Source organism: Seriola dumerili, unplaced genomic scaffold (assembly GCF_002260705.1).
Source record: "Seriola dumerili isolate Sdu_G_001 unplaced genomic scaffold, Sdu_1.0 BDQW01000116.1, whole genome shotgun sequence".
NCBI lineage: Eukaryota > Metazoa > Chordata > Actinopteri > Carangiformes > Carangidae > Seriola > Seriola dumerili.
The window spans coordinates 2,433,628-2,454,558 of NW_019174371.1; the positions used below are offsets into that span (position 1 = coordinate 2,433,628).

At 42.0% G+C, this 20,931-nt stretch overlaps 3 protein-coding genes across 3 annotated transcripts; 2 read left to right on the forward strand and 1 right to left on the reverse strand.

The window, feature by feature from the left end:
* Positions 1-45: 45 nt before the first annotated feature.
* On the forward strand, positions 46-16,690 carry LOC111223796 (AP-1 complex subunit gamma-1-like). The gene is made up of 22 exons (XM_022748072.1): positions 46-156; positions 854-1,056; positions 1,666-1,790; positions 3,809-3,950; positions 4,278-4,374; positions 4,467-4,543; positions 4,642-4,737; positions 5,133-5,213; positions 5,427-5,525; positions 5,635-5,690; positions 6,463-6,576; positions 7,410-7,550; positions 8,258-8,312; positions 8,930-9,052; positions 10,265-10,354; positions 11,163-11,290; positions 11,598-11,702; positions 11,882-12,029; positions 13,277-13,439; positions 13,662-13,813; positions 14,799-14,897; positions 15,174-16,690. Exons 2-22 carry the CDS (start codon positions 856-858, stop codon positions 15,264-15,266), a joined length of 2,385 nt encoding a protein of 794 aa, XP_022603793.1. The 5' UTR covers positions 46-156; positions 854-855; the 3' UTR covers positions 15,267-16,690.
* A 95-nt stretch (positions 16,691-16,785) lies between these two features.
* On the reverse strand, positions 16,786-18,289 carry LOC111223799 (NEDD8). Its single transcript, XM_022748075.1, has 4 exons — positions 18,158-18,289; positions 17,518-17,565; positions 17,331-17,413; positions 16,786-17,215 (listed from the first exon to the last, which is right to left on the reverse strand). The coding sequence occupies exons 1-4, from the start codon at positions 18,173-18,175 to the stop codon at positions 17,089-17,091; spliced, it is 276 nt and encodes a 91-aa protein (XP_022603796.1). The 5' UTR covers positions 18,176-18,289; the 3' UTR covers positions 16,786-17,088.
* A 20-nt stretch (positions 18,290-18,309) lies between these two features.
* LOC111223797 lies at positions 18,310-20,856 on the forward strand. Its single transcript, XM_022748073.1, has 11 exons — positions 18,310-18,378; positions 18,681-18,822; positions 18,922-19,106; positions 19,225-19,328; positions 19,415-19,506; positions 19,588-19,768; positions 19,853-19,958; positions 20,037-20,125; positions 20,330-20,421; positions 20,506-20,603; positions 20,699-20,856. Exons 2-10 carry the CDS (start codon positions 18,756-18,758, stop codon positions 20,592-20,594), a joined length of 1,005 nt encoding a protein of 334 aa, XP_022603794.1. The 5' UTR covers positions 18,310-18,378; positions 18,681-18,755; the 3' UTR covers positions 20,595-20,603; positions 20,699-20,856.
* The last annotated feature ends 75 nt before the right edge of the window (positions 20,857-20,931 follow it).

Genomic DNA, 20,931 nt, shown 5'->3' on the forward strand with positions numbered 1-20,931 from the left:
AGGAAGTCGTGTGGTTATTTCGGAAGTGTTGACACTACATGGACGGTTACCACAGTATTGGGGTTTCCAGCCAACTGACTGCTGCCGTGTGTTAGAGGGGGTTCGGTTGAACCGGTCTACTTTTTAAATACTGGCGACTCTCTGTACAGTGTAGAGGTACGTTGTTATTTTGGACATTAAACCAGTCACACAACCCGACTGTCATGCTAACTTAGCTAGCTCTTTAGCTCGACAGTCTCTCAGAGCAGGCTTGACAGCATCTGCAAGGTTAGCTCGGTTTGGTCAGTTGGCTAGCCTCTGGCTCATTTCACTGACCTGCATCTTCGACTGTGGGAGTGCCTTGCTAACTTGTTCCTTATCTCGTCAATTGAAATCTATTTTTACTACGTCACTGAGTAATTTACATGTAGATAATTGGCAGTAACTTTCTATTAAGCCAGCTCTAGGTGTGATTAAATCTAAACAATCTGTCTCCAGAATGAGCAGCCATTGTTAAACCAGACTTCTTGGGTAGTTTAGGTTCTTTTAACTGTTAAACTCCACTTAGGTTGTGTGTCTTAGTGACAGTATAGCTCTTCTTACATTATAATAACAGCTTTGTCTTTACCTTACACACACCCACAGGCTGAAATGCTAATACAGTACCACTCTATACAGTAGAGTATTTTTCTCTTTTATGTGTTGATATTCAGTAATAGTTACATTTTAACATTTCCTTAACACCACACCACATACACGCATATCAACACACACGCACACACACTCCCACACCCTCCCATACACCCATCCACTCACCCATATACACACACACACACACACACACACACACACACACACACACACACACACACAGCCATGTCTCCATCAGTACCCCTGCAGGAGATGATCCGGGCCATCAGATCAGCCAGGACGCAGTGTGAGGAGCGGGGCGTCATCCAGAGGGAGTGTGCAGCCATCCGGGCACAATTCAGACAAGTCGACAATGGGGCGAGATCACACAACCTGGCCAAGCTACTCTACGTGCACATGTTGGGCTACCCAGCTCATTTTGGTCAGGTGAGGGGATTTTGCTAATGCCTGTCATGGGTTTGCTTCGGTTAATGGGGTTAGCATGGTGAGAAACCATTATGGCAACTGAGGGGACTGGTTTCAATTCATCACTGAATTGTTCTGGATGACAATATACTGGCTCAGTCCCAATGTCCAGCCAGTATGTGTTGAGCACTGATCCTTCGCATACATCATCTCTGTGCTCTGTAAAAATGTGTGGGTACATGACAGAGCTTCAAATACGTAGATAAATGAGACAGCACATTGTGTATTCACATGCTAAATATAATTAGCTATAATGATGCTGGTAATGTTGCCTGTCTGTGCATGTAAACATGTACGTTCTGTCTCAGACTTCCTCAGTCGTCAGAACACTGTGAATTGTGGTTAACTCCCTCAAGCAAAGTCTTCAGCTTTAGGAGTCTGTGTCAAAGTTTGTTAGTCCACAAGGGTGGGCATTGGAACTGGGCCACTGAATCCGTCCCAGCTCCAGGGCTGCGGCTCTGGAGCTCTGGAGTTGAGCCTGACCTCCAGCAAAGCATTCCCTAAGCCCGTCAGTACTGTTAGTGTTTGAAGTAACTTCACATTTAAAGGACATGTTGCTTTTCCTACTAGATGGAATGTGTTCGGATGATAGCCAGCCCTCGTTACAGCGAGAAGCGTGTGGGATATCTGGGAGCCATGATGCTGCTGGATGAAAAGCAGGACGCCAGTCTGCTCATCACCAACTCCATCAAGAAGTAAGAACAGCCCAAGACTAAACAATCTGAAGTCTTAATAAAACAGAAATAGTATTACTAAGTAAAATCCTCAGGAACACTTTATCTTTACCCCTGTATTTGGTATTTGTATACAATGAAAGGCTCACTCCATGGATTTTACACATCAGAGTCTGTTTATAGAGCTTGGGGAGATCTGCTGCACATGTGAAAAGAGTGAGCGGTGCACAGTCTGATAAATGATTTCACTCGAGGCAGCATCAGTTGTGGCTGAAGTCTACAAATATGAAAATGAAAAAAGTGAGTTTTGTATGGACCTCTGCAGCCAGCTGCTCATCACAGCTTGAGGCCACATTAGACACTACAAACATAATACACACAGACAGTAATATAGGCACCAGGTTTTTATTTTTTAAACTGCCCATCATGAGTCCGACAATGTTATAGCGGTGTAATGCAAAGTTGGTAGACTCTTTTAATGAACACTTAGTCCCACAAAGCCAGACCTGTCTCCATAGTGCTGTGTCAGCGCTGGAGAATAGTCTGGCTGCATCCATTATCATTCTGCTATAAGGGAAAACACTGGCTTATTTGCATTTCTTTAACCCAATCAGCGACAGTGCCCCTGCAAAAATAGTGTTGGAGGGGAGCTTGTTTTGGGGGAACATGTCTGAGCACTGTATTTAATATGGCTGATTCCCTGCAAAGAAAACTCCTCAGTAAACAGCAAGGACACATTTCGACTGTGTTATTGCACGATCCAAGCCTGGAATAGACTCCCAATGGCAGGCTCATATCTGCAGCCCACATCTGGTGAGTCAGACTAATGAACACCTAATAAATGGCTTATAATGCATTATAATAGAGTTGGAATCAAATACAAAATGTGTGTTTATTAACATATTTGTTAACAATTATAATGAGGCATACATAGCAGGTTTAAACTGTTAATTATATTATTGCATATGAATACAGCAATGTTACATTTATGTTATCAAGCACTTTATATATATACAGCAGTTATGGATGCTTCATATAAGGAGTTACAATTATTGATAAATACATGAATTAACTTTTAAAAATGTCCTTGCTGCTTCATACAACTATGTTATATTGTATAGTCGCATATTATAAACCATTTATATATATTTATTAAGAAACAGTTATTCAGGCTGGGAATTAGACGGTAGATGATGTAGATGCTAACGGGTACCAGACTAGCTATACATTTGGCCACAGTGTTTATCTGAGAGGAAAGTTATCCAGATTACAAAATACAAACATTTGTGACTCAACAACAAATATGAAAAAAAATATGTTCAATTATAAATATCTTAAACCATTTTAGCCATTGTATGTTATTACAGGAGAAAGTGGAGGCTACATGTGTAATATATTGTGATAGCAGAAAGGCTATAATTATATTATGGGCAGTAGTTTTCCAGTGCTCTTTCTCTCTCTCTCTCTATCACTCTCTCTCTCTTTCATGTGACTGCTTTCTGGACACAACTCCTCACTTTTCCGACCTCTCATCTACAGTGCATGATTATAATTATTGATGGCTATTATTGAAACCATACTCAAAGATAGGGCTGGCAGTAACAGTAGACACACACACACACACACACACACACACACACACACACACACACACACACACACACACTGCAAGCTGCAGCAGTTCAGTGAGGTAGCCGTAACACACAGGTGAGGTGATGCAAGAGGTCCGTCAACTTACTCCTGCTTGTTATATTATCACTGGTCAAATGGTGCAGTGTCCCTATGCTCTGGACAGGCTGTCTGCCACTGTGTGTTACACATTACCAAATTGTCATAATTGATAATGATAATTTTTCAAGCTAATACTGTAATCCCATTACACAAAGTGGGGAAACAGGAAAGAGAATCAAAGCGTCTCACATAGTAGACCAAACAGAGGGTATTGGATGATTTCTATAAAATGCTGAACATGTCAGACTTGTCAACACACATGGATCTACACCGTCGTCTTTATCTTTTTCTCTGTGTGTGTTTTTCAGTGACCTGTCTCACAGTAACCAGTACGTACAGTCTCTGGCTCTGTGCACACTGGCCTGTATGGGCTCAGCTGAGATGTGCAGAGATCTGGCACCAGAGATCGACAGGCTGCTCCGAGCCTCCAACTCCTATATTAAGAAGAAGGTGGGGACCTCGACAGGGATATTTGTTATTAATTCTTGATCTCAATGAAAAGTTTTAATCTCTTGTAATAAAAAACAGAAATTAAGATTATCAGATGTTTTCAACTGTTGATTTAAAAGGTAATATGATTTATTATGTCCTACTCGTTGCCAGAGTCCGGGGTCGTACAGTTAGATCCAACCATCTCAGCACTGCAGTAGTAAATGCTGTCGTACATAGATTTCAAATCCTTTGTCAGCAGTAAAACTAACAACATCCCTCTGTCGTCTGCTCAGAGTCGTTGTAATGATGTAATGGTGCTGATGACTTGCTCCACTGTTCTTTCAGGCTGCTCTATGTGCTGTTCACATTGTGAGAAAAGTCCAAGATCTGGGGGAGCTTTTCGCGCCAGCTGCTCGGTCCCTCCTCTCTGAGAAGAACCACGGTCAGTTGATCTTAATGACACATATCAGTAATCTTCTCACACATGTACTGTTTCCAACTATTCTCCGTGTCTTTTCCCCCTTTTGTATCCAGGTGTGTTACATGGCGCTGTGGTACTCATCACTGAGCTGTGTGAGCGCAATCCAGAGGCACTTGAGCGATTCAGGAAGGTACGAGCGACACTCACACACAGACACCCTGATGTGTTGAGTTCAGTGTCTCTACACGTGCGCTGTGTTGTAATGTGCTTGTGCTGTGTGTATCTCAGACGGTGCCAGATCTGGTTCAGATCATGAAAAGTCTGGTCATCTCCGGTTATTCTCCAGAGCACGATGTGGCAGGAATCAGTGATCCCTTCCTGCAGGTCAGCCACCGTCACTCACTTCTTATACAGCATTATATCTCTCTTTTGCTTTATTTACTCACATATTATTTATTTATTTCCTATTTACTTTTGTCAATGATTTAGTTCAATGAAAGACTTATTGGCTGTGCAGTAAATTTCCAAATCATTACTTGGACTGTACACTAACACTTTAATAACACTGGAGAAACATTGTTCTCCATTTCCCTGAATCTGAATATGAACCTTGAACTTTTGAGCTCTTGAGAGATTTTTTTTTAAAGCACGAGTCCGCTACATTTGATTTACTTTAATTATTCACAGCTCAGATTCTGTCGTAAATGAGAAGTCTGTTTTTCTTCCTTTTGTTTCACGTCTCTCATCTCGTCTGTCCTCCTGTATTTGATGATCCTCAGGTTCGCATCTTGAGGTTGCTGAGGATCCTTGGTCGCAACAATGAAGCAGCCAGCGACGCCATGAACGACTTACTGGCTCAGGTCCGTTACTTATTCACAGATGTGCCGCTGGCCTTTTTTTTTTTTTAATGTACGCTCTGCAACATTACATGAACATTTTTACTCCTCGTTATTTTATTTTTATTATATAGTCAAAGTTTTATACTGTGACGTCTTCTTTTTTTTAATTTTCCAATGAAGAAGTTGATGTGTGTGTGTGTGTGTGTGTGTGTGTGTGTGTGACTTGCTGTACAGGTGGCGACCAACACTGACAGCACTAAGACTGTGGGCAACGCTGTGCTGTATGAGACTGTTCTCACTGTGCTAGACATCAAGTCAGAGAGCGGCCTCAGGGTGAGAGACAAGCAGCCCCTCTCACTGTGTTTAACCACATTAATACATAGGGGATAGAGTGTGAGCTAATTAACAAATGCACACATGCTTCTTCTCGCCTGTGCCACAGGTCCTGGCTGTGAACATCCTGGGAAGATTTCTCCTGAACAACGACAGGAACATTCGGTCAGCTCTGTTTCCTTTCATTCCTCCCTACACACATTCCTGTTTCTCTTCCCCAATCCTTCCCTCCTTCCTCTCTTATCTTTTAAGGTCATTTTCGTTTTCTCTTTCACAAGGCCAAACAGCAAAGTCACTGCAGGCAGAGACAAAAACCCTTCCAACCCGCTGTTATCAGTCTGAGCTCACTAATCACTTTCCCCTGGAGCCATTCCTCTAGAGCAACACCAGAAGGCCACTGTCTGTCTGTTTATGCTGATCTCTCAATTTTGGGCCGCCAGGTAGCAAGGAAGCCTGTTAGAGGCTGCTTGGGGTTTTGTTATGTTACTGTTTTTTAGGTTTTTTCTCCATAGGGGCTGTGTGGCAGGACAGGTTTCTACCTGCGGGCATCTGGATCTCTCTGACAGTAATAGGACTGGCTCATTCCTGCGAGAACTGCCTGATAACATCTTTCCTGTGCTCACATAAATACTTGATCAGGTCATGAGGCATTTCAAGTGGAAACATAAATTATTAATCTGGTAGTAATGAGAAAGTTAGTTAGTTTGTACAGCACTGTAAATTAATCTCCATTGTTAGCAGCTGGTTAGAAGTATTTTTTTTTTTTTAAAAAAGGATTTATTTATTGAATATATTGAGCTACATCACACACTCAGGATCTAACTGACCTCGGTTTAGACCTCAGTGAATGCAGCTCACGCTCTTTACTTCATCATAATGGAGTATGAAGCTTAAAACTTGACATCATTATTTTTGGCTGTTGTTTATGTGTGCACAGGTATATCGCCATGACCTCTCTTCAACGGATTGTTGGGACGGATCACATTGCAGTGCAACGCCACAGGGGAACCATAGTGGACTGCCTGAAGGACCAGGACGCTTCAGTCAAACGGTAACGTCCACCTCTTCTTCCACAGCTGCTTTTCCGATCTCAACCCCTAGTGTTTGTCATGAGAGAGTCTTCCAACATGATTTTGATGAATTGAGCCGATCAAAGATCAGTTCATTTCGAGGTGGAAATCAATCAGACGAAAAATAAATAAATCGTAAATTTGGGAAATGTAGGAAACCTCTCTAAAAGTCATTTCAGAACATTTCCATGATCTTTCATAAATTTACTATAGAAAACAATAAATTACAAGGCTCGTGTAAATCCCAATAAACAACATTTAATACTAGGGAGAAACGGCGCCTGATGCTGAAATGAAGTCTAGTAAACTTAGCAGAGGAATAACACATAAACAATATCATTTAGATTTTAGTTTGACCAGAAGAGATTTGTGTCAACAGTGAAGTAAATCACTGTTTGTCATGTGTGGATAACCAACACAGAATCACATAATTTACATTTATTTATGAGTCTTTTTTTTGTCAACCTCAGCATCAGAAATGAGAATTTTGTGTTATTCTTAAGTCATTAAAAGAAATAAACAAAGTAAACATACTGAACATACAGGAGCAAAGACGTGACACGTGATGACATGGGAGCGTCTTCCTGTTCGAAAAGCACTAAGATGAAATTCTGGATGTCGACGGATGCGGAGGGACTCAACATGTGAACATTTGTCTTCTGTTCCCACTCAGCTGCAGCAACGCAGCTACATGTGGCTTCATGTCAGTTGAGAACATACTGACCTCAGCTGGATCAACACAGAATGAACTCTTGATTTAAAAGTGAAAGTTACTGTACATCCCGTGATTTTCTCTCTCCTCCAATCCCTCCAGTCGTGCACTGGATCTCTCCTTAGCTCTGGTGTCAGCCTCCAACATCCGCTCCATGATGAAGGAGCTGCTCCTCTTCCTCTCCTCCTGCCCCCCGGAGCTCAGAGCTCAAGCTGCCAGCGGCATATTCAACGCAGCTGAAAGGTGAGTGAAACTCTGCTAACACTCAGATGTGCACATATACACGGTTGTGTTATATACACACACTGTATCTAATGCATGCAAGCGCGCAGACATTCATCTGCACGTGAAAGCATCTAATGCACGGTGTTGATCCGAGCTGGGAGAACAGAAGAGATGTGGACATAAATGTGAAAAGCTGCAACGAAAAACTCTGTGCTTGAAATACACTGTATGTGGCTAGATGTCTCACTCTGTGTCCGTCTCCACCCTCAGTCGCCCCTTTTAAACAGTTTTAAACACCCCTTTCCTGCTACATTACTGTTTTAAAATACCCTCCATTATCCAACTTTGCATGTGTACACTGAACCATGATTGTAGGTAGTATGCTGGCGTTCTGGGATCAGACGTGTGACGTGACGCTGCCAGCTTAAAGGCAGAACAACAATGCCCCCCCTGTTTCTGTGTTCATATCTTTTATACAGAACAGCGAGGCGGATTAACGGAAACATTCCCGCCTTCAACAGGCTGCATAAAAGGGGCTTGTGATATCCCTGTCTATTAGGCACTCACTGTTTCTGCTGCGTATCACTCGACCACCTGATGCACTTCTCTCTTTATGTGTCTGTGCAAGCGGCGGTAAGATGCAGACGCAGATGCAACTGTGTGTGTGTTTCTGAGTCACCCTCAAGCACCACTGAGTTAGCTGTGTGTGTCTCTGTCTCTGTCAGGTATGCACCCTCCCAGCGCTGGCACATTGACACCATCCTGCATGTCCTCACCACGGTAAATACTGACTGAGCCACTCACTGCTGCCTCTGACAGGGGTTTCACACTCGCATCATTAATGTGTTATGCCTCAGTGTAGACACCGGGGGCCACAGGCATAAAGGGTGCATATGTATTGCGATACTAAATGTGTTATTTGTGCACATTGCATTTGACTAGAAACTGTGTGCCGTAGTAACTTTGTACCGCTGCTGTACAAACTTTCGTACATTGCAGCCCAGTGGCCTGAAAAGGCTTTTTATCCTGTTCTAATTCTTTCCATTTTGCAATCTGTTAAAACTTACTTTTGATTTTGCCCTCCATCTAGGTAAGAGAGTAAATGACACCCACATGATTGCTGTAAAAGATAATGCTTACACTAATCCTTAGCTTTGCTTTGCTTGATGATGGAAAGTAGAGGGAGAGTAATGAGTAATGATGGAGATGTGGCATAAATTAAGGGTTAATCCATTGGGCTAAACATGTGTTATAATGTATATGAACTGTGATGGAAACGTCCCCCGAGTGAGGTCATTGTGTCTGGGAGGAAATGTAGGGCGACCCAAATACTTGCACCAGCTGTCTAGCTAATGGAGTTTAGTGCGTGTGTTTGACTCTGATTCCCGCTCTGCCAGGCAGGGGGCGACGTGAGAGATGAAACTGTGCCCAACCTGATCCAGCTCATCACCAACACCTCCGAGCTGCACTGTTACACCGTCCACAAGCTCTACCGGGCTCTGCTCACTGACATCTCTCAGGTGTGTGTCTCCGGGCGTTTCCTGTTGTTACGGTTTGAGGCGGATTGGCTTGTTGGTCGGTTTGCTCATCCAGTGATACTGATCAGTGAGACTCTGTCTGTGGGATGCTCCATACTGATTCTAATAAAATGTGACTACATTCATCATAGAATACTTTAACTCTTCTGTTAACTGCAGAAAAGTTTTGTAATTCTAACTTAGTTTTTTTATTTTATATCTCATTACAAATTAATACAACGCTATAGTTGATTATGTCAGGTTTATTTGTGTCTTAAAGTAGAATAAACTCATCTTAAAGCAGGAGGAACTGCTTAAAAATTACAAAATCGAAGAAAATACAACTATGCAGTTTCGTTTGCAAGCAAAATAAAACAAAAAAACCACAAGAAATACAACTGTATGTTGGAAAAACTTCACCCAGCTCCTCCCACCAACTTCATACTTCAGAAAAGACATCAAGAAAAATTTGATGTTGAAATGCAAGAATTATAGCCGTTCGCAAAGACTAGAAATGCAATAAAAAGAAGCATAGGAGCAGACCTCAGCAAGTCCAGGACACACACACACACACACACACACACACACACACACACACACACACACACACACACACACACACACACACACATACATACAGACTAGCCTGCTGTGGATTTCATCATTTCACACACTGCTGACTGTAGTTTAATTATACCTGGTCTTTTCAGATTAAGTCGAAAGAGATTGACTCTGTAAAAGGTAAATAGCCCAAAGCTGTTCTCATAAGGTGAACCAAATAAAACGTATTAGTATCATGAAAATTCATATGAATAGGATTTATTGTGTAAATATCAGATAAAAACTCAAGAGACGTTCAAATATTTTAATCTGAGAACAAAGTCAGTGTCAGTGCGGAACCAGACAGAGCTGGTCTGGTTCTATGGCAGTGAGAATAGCTAAGCTTTCAGTTTGAAATTGGCTGATGCAACCAGGTTTATTTTTGGAACCAAGTCAGATGAGCAGCCATGTACTCATCTGCAGTGTGGTGCAGTTCCCATCTTTCGCCACATTAACTTCCTGTGAAATCAGGGAAACGAGGCTCTAATGTGTCCAACTGATACGGAGCAGTTAGCCACTCCAGCAAGAACGTGATCAGTTCTTTCATGATTATATTTTACTGTGACTGTACAACAATGACTTTACACAGCAGTGTGTCGTGTTTGCTCTTCACAGCAATCCCTGGTGCAGGTGGCCTGCTGGTGTATAGGAGAGTATGGAGACCTGCTGCTGAGAGGAGAGTGCCAGGAGACTGAGCCTGTGCAGGTACACCAAGCACAACAAATGCTGATTAACATCTTCATCTTCATATAAATGATTGCTCTTTATCACTGAATGGCATTATTGAGTATAATTGAGATAGCTTTGCAGTCCTAAATTACGTGGTGTCTGCTACTTTCCACTGCTCTGTTTGGAAATACAGGATCTGGGTAGTGAGCAAAAGTATAATCCATCATGGTGGAGCAACATTTGCATACAGACAGTCACATTTCAGTGGCAGTGTTTGATTAATACGTGACTTCTGGGAAGTGCAGTTCAAATAAACTCCGGCAGTGAGTGCTTAAAAAAAAGCCTGAAGGGTATTATGTAAAGGATTATTAATTTAGTCATGTTGAACAGCCCCTCTTTCACTTCGATAGGTTTAGAATGTGTGTGAGAGGAAAACGTCTACACGGTTTCTCAAAATGAATATACCAATACATATAAACCATAAAAGAAGTGTATAGTAAGTCCAGCCTAAGCTCCCTGAGGTTGATAGTCCAAACTGCACGTATGCTGATGGCGAGGCCAGGTCTCCGTTAATACAACATCTGACAGTTGCTTAATAGTGGATTAACATATATCAGGGAATGGATTCCAATACCATTAGTCTTAATTCATTTCTAGTCCTGTCTTAAATTAGTAACCCTAAAACCGAGTGGTGAATTATGTTAGTGTCCGTTTCCTCTAAACTGATCTCGACAGATAAACAGCGTTTGTTTATAATTATTTGTTACATTCCTAGTGTCAGTTTTATCAAATCGTGATGACGGCGTTCAGACCCTGTATTGACACTGTACTGTCTCTCGATCAGGTCACCGAGGACGACGTCCTGGACGCCTTGGAGACAGTTCTGCAGTCCCACATGTCGTCCCCAGCGACCAGAGGCTTTGCTCTCACCGCCACCATGAAACTGAGCACACGCATCACCGATAATGTGGAGTAAGAAACACTTTCTGTCACTCACAGCACACAGTGCAGTTCTTCAGTCAGGAAGTTTGTTGGTCTGAAGCCGTGACTGAACGGTTACTTTGTCATGTGTTGAGAAAAACACTGGCCTGGTCGCTAATGGAAACTGATAGAGGTTATGAATGTTGTGCCTGGAGTTTCAGTTTAGGACAGATGACAAGGAAAGAGTTTCAAAGATCTAATGTCCAATTACAGCGAGTCGTTTAGGAAAGAGATGTGATTTCTCAATAGCTGCAGCAATTTCATAATAGTCTCCTTTTCATCGCTCCACCCTCTCCAGCCGGATCAGAAGCATTGTCAGCATCTACGGCAGCTGTATAGATGTGGAGCTCCAGCAGAGGGCAGTTGAATACAATGCTCTTTTCAAGAAATATGACCACATGAGGTACGCAAGTGCTCGATGAAGATGTCGACTTTTCTGCTCTTTAAATGTCTGTTTTTCTGAAGTAGAGTCATTTTGACCTCTTGCATGTTTTGGTGACAGCTGTTGATACCAGTGATGGTGTTAACAAACCTCTTTTCTGGCCAATAAAAGACTGAGATGTTCTCTCTCTCTCTCTACAGAGCGGCGGTGCTGGAGAGGATGCCTGTGATTGAAAAGAACTCCCCGGGTCACACCAACGGAGAGTCGGCAGGGGAAGCCATCAAGGAGATCCAGCCAGCCAAAGTCAAGCAGGCAGAGCCCCTGCTGCCACAGCAGCCTGCTAACCAGGTATATAATGATAAGTAAAGATGAGTTCATGTTATATGACAATAACTTTGTCAATCTCGATTTGACTGATGACCTTGTGAAGACATTTTTTCCAGTCTCATTTCTCTGTGTCTGACTTTGTTGGTCACTTTTCCAGCATTGTCAGGTCTCAGTCTCTCAGGTGTCATAGCCAGACCTGTCTCCGCAGCGCTGCGTCAGTGCTGGAGAACGGTCTGACGCCGCACATTATCACTCTGCTGTAGAGGACAGAAATGCTGTCTTCTTTGTATTTCTTTAAACCAATCACACTCGTCCTGGGCAGCGATAGGCCGAGGTTGGAGCAACTGCGCCAGCGCAAAATAGCTCTGTAGGGGAACTTTGGAGGAACATTTGCATTTGGGGAAGTGATCACTGTTAGTAAAATGCCTAATTTCCCCACATAGAAAACACCACAAAAAAAAAACATAAGACTGTAGATGTATTACTAAGACGTTTGTTGACTGTGTGATCGCACGATTCAAATCTCCGTCAAAACTTGCCATTGTCTGCATCTTGTTTCTTGTGGTGAGAGGGATTTTGAAAACGGCAACAGGCAGATAGCGGGGTAGGGGAGGAGACCGGCCAATGGCAGGCTTATACTCACAGCGCTACATCCTGTGAGTCAGACTAGGTCAAGCTGTTTTAGGACTGTAAACCTAAGATCCTCAGACAAGGCTCCTCAGAGTTTTAATATGTTTAAATCTGAAGGTAGATGAGATTTTCTACCTGAGAGTGAGCGAGTTGTTGTAGAGTTTTATGTTTGCAACCTCCTAACATCTATTTTTATGTTTTAATGTTTTAAATATTTGATCTTATTGTACCTTCTGTTATGACCTGTCCATAATAAATAGTGTGTCATTTACTCTGAGACACCAGGTGAACAGTCAGCACCTGTGTGATCATGCAAATTATCAGCACTGTGTTAGTCAAACGGCGGTGCAGTGTTTTGTGCTCTGGCCTCACATTTTCTCTGCTTTATGCAAATCAAATTCTAATAATACTAATCTAACTGGTTTAGCAACATTTTACAGGTGAAATACTCATTGATCAAATACAGGAGTGAGGACACACAACTACAGGACCCTTCTGTTTCTGTTCAGTTGTAGTAAAATCCCAGTTTTTAGTTTGATTATTATTCATACTCTCATATTATCTTACAAAAACATGTTTGGGTTTAGGCTCAAATGAAGAAGCTGTAGTTTTCCATTTGTGTCTCTGCTTGTCTTCAGGTGTGTGATCTCTTGGACCTGCTGGGCGGCTCTGAGGAGCCTCTGCAGCCCAGCCCAGCACAGAGCAGCACAGCACCCGGCCTGCCCATCAACACAGCCAGCTCTGCAGGAGGAGACCTCCTGGATCTGCTGGGAGGGTTAGAGCCAACGCCCACTGCACCAGGTCTAATACACACACACACACACACACACACACACACACACACACACACACACACACACAGTGTCAGTAGAGACTGAAAGAGAGACAGAAACAAGGCTGAGAGATTTTGGAAACAAAACAAAATGCTAAATTTAGCAAACTGAAACTTGTTCATTGCTCTGAATCAGGTAATCTTCCTAAATTAAATCAAATGCAGCATTTTCTAATATCTTCTTTCCACAGCTCCCTCAGTGACGGTGTATGACAAAGGAGGTGTGACTCTGACACTGAGTTGTGAGAAACAGTCAGACACAGGCCTGACAGTCACACTCACTGCCTCCAACTCCACTGACTCAGACATCAGCGGCTTCACCCTGCAGGCGGCCGTACCCAAGGTTTGTTTCAGTACCAGTTATTAAACACGGCGCCGAGCAAACTGCTTCTGTCAGACCATGTGTGTAATTCATCATAAACTGCCACACCTCAAGCTGTCTGGTAAAGTCTTAAATGTCCAAACATGTGGACACAAAACTGTGTGATTTTCAGATTTTAAAAAGGGTTAGGTTATAAGTCTCTTTTTAACCAGTGTCAAAAAGTTACTGGGCAGTTGGGCAGGTGAGGGACCCCTGACAGACGGGTTGGTTCTGGTGTGGTGGACGACAAAAACAGCTGGAAATGTCAACACACTTTTACCCCAGCTCCATCTTTTAGCTGTAGTTACACTGACATTCAACCAGGGTGTAGCTTTGTGCCAGAGATGTAGCTACCGTCAAGGGACGTACTGTTTCTGGGACTTGTGGATTTTATTGACCTGGAGAGGAACTTATAATCTATAAAAAACTATATATAAATATAAAAAATAGAAATGGGTTAAAAAACATTTTAACCATTACAGTTTTAATCGTGTTTCTTAAGACTAAATATCTCTATTTTACTCTATTTAAAATAAAACATGAAAGAATAATGAAATACAGTTTTTAAATTATATCCAAACAGTATCTAGTATTTGTCTATCATAATATATATAATATAACATAATAACAGAATAATGTTTCTGGCAGTGGGGAGAATTTTTAGAAACAGAATCTAAACCTTCAGTATGTGTAGGGAGAGAACATTTACAGAAATAACAACTGAATAACTGTGATACAGAAACACATAAAATTCATTCAGTTCTTTGGTCAGTGGTCAAACATTTCTTCAAGGTGTGGGGCAGCGCAGGGGAATTTGGACTCATGACCTCAGCATGTGTCACATCTTGGCCACAGGCCCGTTGGTGGGTCAGTGTTAGAGTCTGTCCGGTTCTCAGTGGAAGCTTCAGCAACAACATGAATGTGTTCAGTGCTTTAAACTTCAAAGTCGTATTTGATCTCCCCCCAGAGTGTCCAGTTACACATGAAAGCCCCCAGTGGGGACTTTCTCCCTGCACGAGGCGCAGCTAAGGTGATCCAGATGGTGGTCCTCAACAACCCAAACAAGGTGGGTCTGCAAAGGCTGCGGCCACAAACACAACACTATGATTAGGAGGCAAAGTTTGGTCAGTCACATGTGAGACCAATCTCTTTTTTTTTTTTTTAATAACAAACTAAATCAGCAAGGAAGAAAGTGACCACCCATAAATGTAGTTAATGTTTGATCATTGTAAAATTATATTAGAATGATTCTCCACACCCACAGACCTGTTTTTGATTTCAACAAAAAGCTATCCATAATTCCAAAACGATGCCTATCTAAGTCCTTCTCTCCCCCGTCCAGGTGAACCTGAAGATGAGGATCCGCATTTCTCACAGCAGCCAAGGATCAGCCTTTCAGGACACAGTCCAGATCGACTCCTTCCCAGGACTCTGACAGCATGTAGTCAGTCCAACTGGACTATGACAACAGTCTGTGGATGAGTCAGCAGGCGTCACCCTCACTGGCAGTCTGCTGTAAAACCCCTCTACATTACAGCCCAAGCTGCTGTTGCTCAAATACCCAGTTTTGTTGGTGGTTTTCTTTTTTTTTTTTTTTTTTTATGGCTGAAAAACACAAGTTCTTTCACAGGAAATCACAGCCTCGTATAAGGAGTCACATAGTTTGCCCCTTCCCTGGAACTGAAGTATAAATGTGATTGATGACACAAGCTCTGGAACATGCAGGTATAATATGGAAATACTTAAACAGTAGTATTTTTTCTATAAAGTTTGGAATAACAGCTGTCAAAACAAAAATCCATTATCATCCAGGGTTTTTTTTTTACCAGCTACTCCTGTTGATTGTATTAGGAATGTTTTGCTCCATTATTATTATGTATATATGGCTTCTGTCTGTGAGTACGAGCCACTAGTTCAACTTCCCCCAGACAGCACTCCATGTATACATCAACTCAAAGTGATTTCTCACTTCTTCTTCATTTGCCTCTACCTTCATCTCTAAGTTGGAAAGCAGCTAAATACTAACTAATGAGCCACTACTACTAATATGAAATCATCTTATCCACTACACTTGATTTTATTTGGAAACGCAAAGATGTGAATTGGAGTTTGAAGGGTAGAAGATTTTAAACACAACCGTGTGTCTTGCATTCACTTGTTTTTGTTACTTTTCCTGCCTCATTCAGCTGAACAGCTCAAGAGTATCTGAGTATCCACTCCCTAATAATTTCCCGTGCCTTTCATCCCCTCAAGGACTGAGGTTTAAAAAAAGAAAAAAAGGAACTATATTTAGTTTTGAAGGCTATGAAATGGTTTAAATGTAAGTACTGTAGTCATATAAACATGTTTTTATCATCCCCATACAAGCAGCATTTGCTTTCTATGACTGATATCTCCTGGTCAATTGTTTACAGAGGCTCCTAACTAAGTTGTTTTATTTTCTGAAGACTGTGTACAGTGATACAAGAAAAATGGGCATGATGCTGTTTACAAGATGTATATTTTCGATATTAAGTATATAAGCACAATTAGACATATTTTGGAAATCTCTAATGCAACCCCTTGTTTAGAAGGACAAAAAAGTGGGCTGTAAAACACATTAGATGAAGAAAGTATAGGCTGTAATCGTAGTTATTTGATAAACCATCTCATAATCACAGACCTCTTAAAAATACTGGAGACTGGATGTAAACAATGGTGCTCTAAAATGATTTCAGTGCAATCTCTACCAGACTGTTTCAGATCACCACCTGAACTAAAGTGTACAGAAAAGACCAGGGGGAGTATTCTATCAACTGTTTATATTGTCTTTGAATCTTCAGTCTCATGCCATTTTCTAATAAAAAAAATCAGTTTTCAGAATCCTCACCAGTGACTTGTCTTGGTGTCTGTGCTCAGTGTGTGTGTGTGTGTGAGTGTGTGTGTGTGTGTGTGTGTGTATTCGAGGACAACGCTTAAATTAACTTCAGCATTTATTCACAAGCAAAAAGACCACAGTGTTCTCAAACTGTCTCTTGTACTGCATGGGTGCCTGCATCAAATGGTCAAACTCAGAAAGCCAATGTGGGTTTATGAAAAACATCTACCAAGGAATAAGAACGTCCTTTCTTGTTGATTTTTTTTCTTTTTTTCTCTTCTTTTTTTTTTTTAGCATTGGCCCAGGAGCGTGGGATTTCAAATCTTTGTGCTGTAACATGGTTAGACGGAGACAGACACCTAAAGCGTTGGCACTCAGCTGGCCCAATGACAACAGCAACTCATGACAAAGAGGAGAGGTGTATGCAGCCGGGACTGTGGACCGTTGATCCTCCTCTTAGCGCCAACACAAGATGGAGCACCGAGCCTCCCTGGATCTTGTAGTCTGCTGCTGTCTTCTCATCATTCCTGAGGGTAAAAGGACACAGGGGGGAGGACACAGTGGTTTAGAGGAGAATACCTGATGACTAATCAGAACATATTTGCAACTACTACACAGCCAGTTCACAGTGGAGGAGCTCACATCTGTTTTCCACTGTAGATGAGTCTCTGCTGCTGCGGGGGGATCCCTTCCTTCTCCTCTACCCTTTCTTTAATTCGCTCCACCTTGATGCACAGGACATTTAGACACAAAACACAGCTTTGTCAGTTCAGGGTATTTAAGTTTGCATTGCTTTATCTTGTAAGGACAATTCAATTAATGTGGTCACCTTGTCTGTGGGCTCAATGTCGATCTCTATTTCTTTTCCAGTGAGAGTCTGAAACATAAAGTTATCATCACATCAGCATCAGCTTTGATTTCTGAAATGACACATTATCTGCAACAGAACCTTTCAGTCAACACAAGGAGAGTTCAAAGATGTGTGTGCAGGTGAATTTTAATGTTTATTACCCCAAATGGATTGAACCAATTGTTTTTTGTTGATCGATTATTAGATTAATTGATTTATTATTCCAGTCCGGCACTAACCCATCTTATAGTTTGTCCTCTAACATCACAAAATCTCCAGGGTCACAGATTCAGCTGTAACACCGGCCCATGAATTGGCTAACCTGCTTTGGTGTTTGCTTTTAAGTTAGCAAGCTACCAAACAACACAGCTACTACACAGCGACAAGTATGACCCAAAGAGCAGCGCGTCCGTGGCCAACAGGCGGTTCCTCTGAAGACTGGGTCAAACCCCAGGCGAAGATAAACCCGTTCAACACCGATTGAGATAAACTTAAGTTAGAATAAAAGAAGTACTGCCCTGAAATAAATTAGCGACCCGGTCAGTGATGTTAGCGGGATACTGAACAACAGCAGCGACGAACCGGCGGAGTGTAATCGTAGATAAAACAGTGGCCTTACCTTAACTTTGATCAGCATGTTGAATAAACAATATACCTCAAGTCAAAATGATATGATCTGTTAACTGATCAAAACACTTCATAAACTAGCGATTTACAACCTGCTTGTGTGTCTGCCTTTAGTTTACTTCCTGTGTAACACAGTAAACGCTCCGGACGTCACGGCTTCAAGCTGCACGAGTAAAAACGTTCCGCTCTAAGAAAACAGCCACAAACGGAACGGTAAGTAAAATATTAAGCTGTAAAGTAATGACTAATTATAGGTGTCAAATAAAAGTAGGAGAGTAAAAAGTCAGAAACGTTGTAAAGCAGAAATATACAGTAGCATAAAACTAAAACACCTCAAATATTTTAGTAAATATACTTTACTAAAGAAATTACAACATCAAATACTATTGTGCTAAAACTGCATTTGAAAATTGACAAAATCAAAGCCACTAAGTGTAAATGTATACATCATAATGCACAAAAACACCCCAGTATAAGTAGAAACTCTGACCAAATGCCATCCTCCCTTTACACAGGTGTTGATCATTTAGCTAATTAGGCAGGAAGTCTATAAAGTGTGGCAGTTCCTCTGTGCTTTGGATCATTTAATCATGTTGACGCATCACTACCTTGGTGTGATAATCGTGGCCGTTTTTGTAACAACTGTCACTAATGCAGGTATTCTTCAGACATGCGTGTAGAAATTTGCCAACCTTATGTACAATTTTTTAAGTATTTTCCTTTACAGAAACTGACACCATAAGAGTTTGTTTGTAGATATCAACGTAGTCTGTGCAAAAGACTCAGTAAAAATCACATGGAGGATCAGTGCTGAGTTGGTGCCATATGCAGCTCGTCTCTTCCTGGGAAGCTGCATGCCATCTCAGCTGAAGGTCTTACCCACTGGTGAGGGGGAAGCACTGTTCAACTACCAGTTTGCTGACTGCAAGTTTAAAAAACTGGTAAAGTACCTCTGATTTTTATATATATATATATATATAATATATATATATATATATACACACAGAATACCTTTCAGCCACTTGGGTAGTTAGGTGACCAGTTTTCCGTCTCGTACAGATTAAAGGGAAAAACATTTTCCATCAGAATGAACTGACTTACAGGCCACAGGCAAAGCCAAAACCTGCCTCCTTTGTGTATCCCATCGAGTGCATTTCCAAAAGGTAGAGTATTATTCTTCCATATTTCTGATTTAAATTCCAGTTTAAGGCTGAAATGTGTGATGAGGAATAACACCCTCTTGTTCCAGACCTGAGGTGTGGGTTCCTCCATTCCTGAACCCTGGATCAGGTGTGTCAGGCGGTCGTGGCGGGCTGCACTTCCACATGGCTCTCCTCAATGGTGAGTTCTCACACTGGCAAATACAACAGGAAGCATATTCAAGGACGCCTTCTAAGCCCTTTTATTTTTACCTTTTTATAGAGCAATTAACAGGTATAGCCAAGACAAATGTCATCCCCCTGGGCTCTTTCATGCCACTGTGGGCAGCAGTGGAGCAGAAGTCCCATCAACCTTTGCTGCTGCTCATGGAGGAATGTGTGGCAGCCACAACACCAGAGCTGCAGCCTGGCAGCCAGGTTTACCCCATCATTAGCAATAAGGGGTAGGAGTCAGATGCTAGTTGGTCTTGACAGTAATTGTCATGGAAGATAAATCATGTTAATCTAAGATTTTAAAATTTCTTCAGATGTCTTATGGAAAGCGTGAGGGGAAACTCCATGTTCCTTCCTCGATACCACTCGTCTGCCATCATCCTCTACCTGCAGTCCTTCAAGTACGGACTCGGAGAGGAGGTGAGGGGGTAAATGGTTTATGGCTGATATCAGGGGACAGTTAAATGAAAACATACTGACTCCTTATGTCCTCCTCAGGTGTACATCCACTGTAAACTGGTTGCATGGGATCCTGAAGTTCTTGACGAGAGCAAGAAAGCCTGCCATTACGTCAAGGAAAATGGGAGGTAATTGTGGTTTGGTTGTGACATTTTGGAAAATTGTTCACTGCTCAAGAGTAAACTCATATCTGTGTGGAAAGTATGACGGGTTGTGTGCTGTACTTCTTGGTAACAGGACACTGCACTGGGCTGCTGGTGGTAGTAGTTGGCTATTTTTTTTGTTTTCATCATTCCAGTATTAAAAACTGACTATGGTTGCTTGTTTCTCAGCTGGGAACTACTCGATGACCCGTTTCAGAGCTCCCTCTGCAGCTGCTGTGACTCAACCTGCACGTCCCGCCCCAAAAGAGGAGCTGAATGGGGTATTTTTTGTTTTTTAGTTTGTGCTCGCTCTTTTATGAAGTCTTTATCATCATTTTTTTTTGTCCCCTTCCCCCCTTTTGCAGAATCTCACAGCTGGAGTCATAATTCTGTGTTGGGACCCTTGGTCATCACGGAGACGTCTGACACGAAGGCCCACAACAGCAGCAGCTGACTCTCTGGTGTAATGATTAAAACTACTACCACTACTGTTTGTCGGGACGTGAAATTTGGGAAAACTGGACATGAGGATTAAAGCTCTCAACATTTTCTTCACAGGATGAACCCAGTCTAAACTGATGGAGACTCCATGACCCTGCACAACGGGAGGGCCGGCAGCAGATGACCTCAATCTCCTTCCTGACATAACAAGATGTCGGGACATCAGCTTTAATCTTGACTTTTATGATTTCAGATTTACTAGGACCTACTGCAGTAATTGCCACAAAACCTTATAGATTCATCCTCTGATGTACAATAAAGCTGGTTTAAATTCCTGTTATGATTCTGCT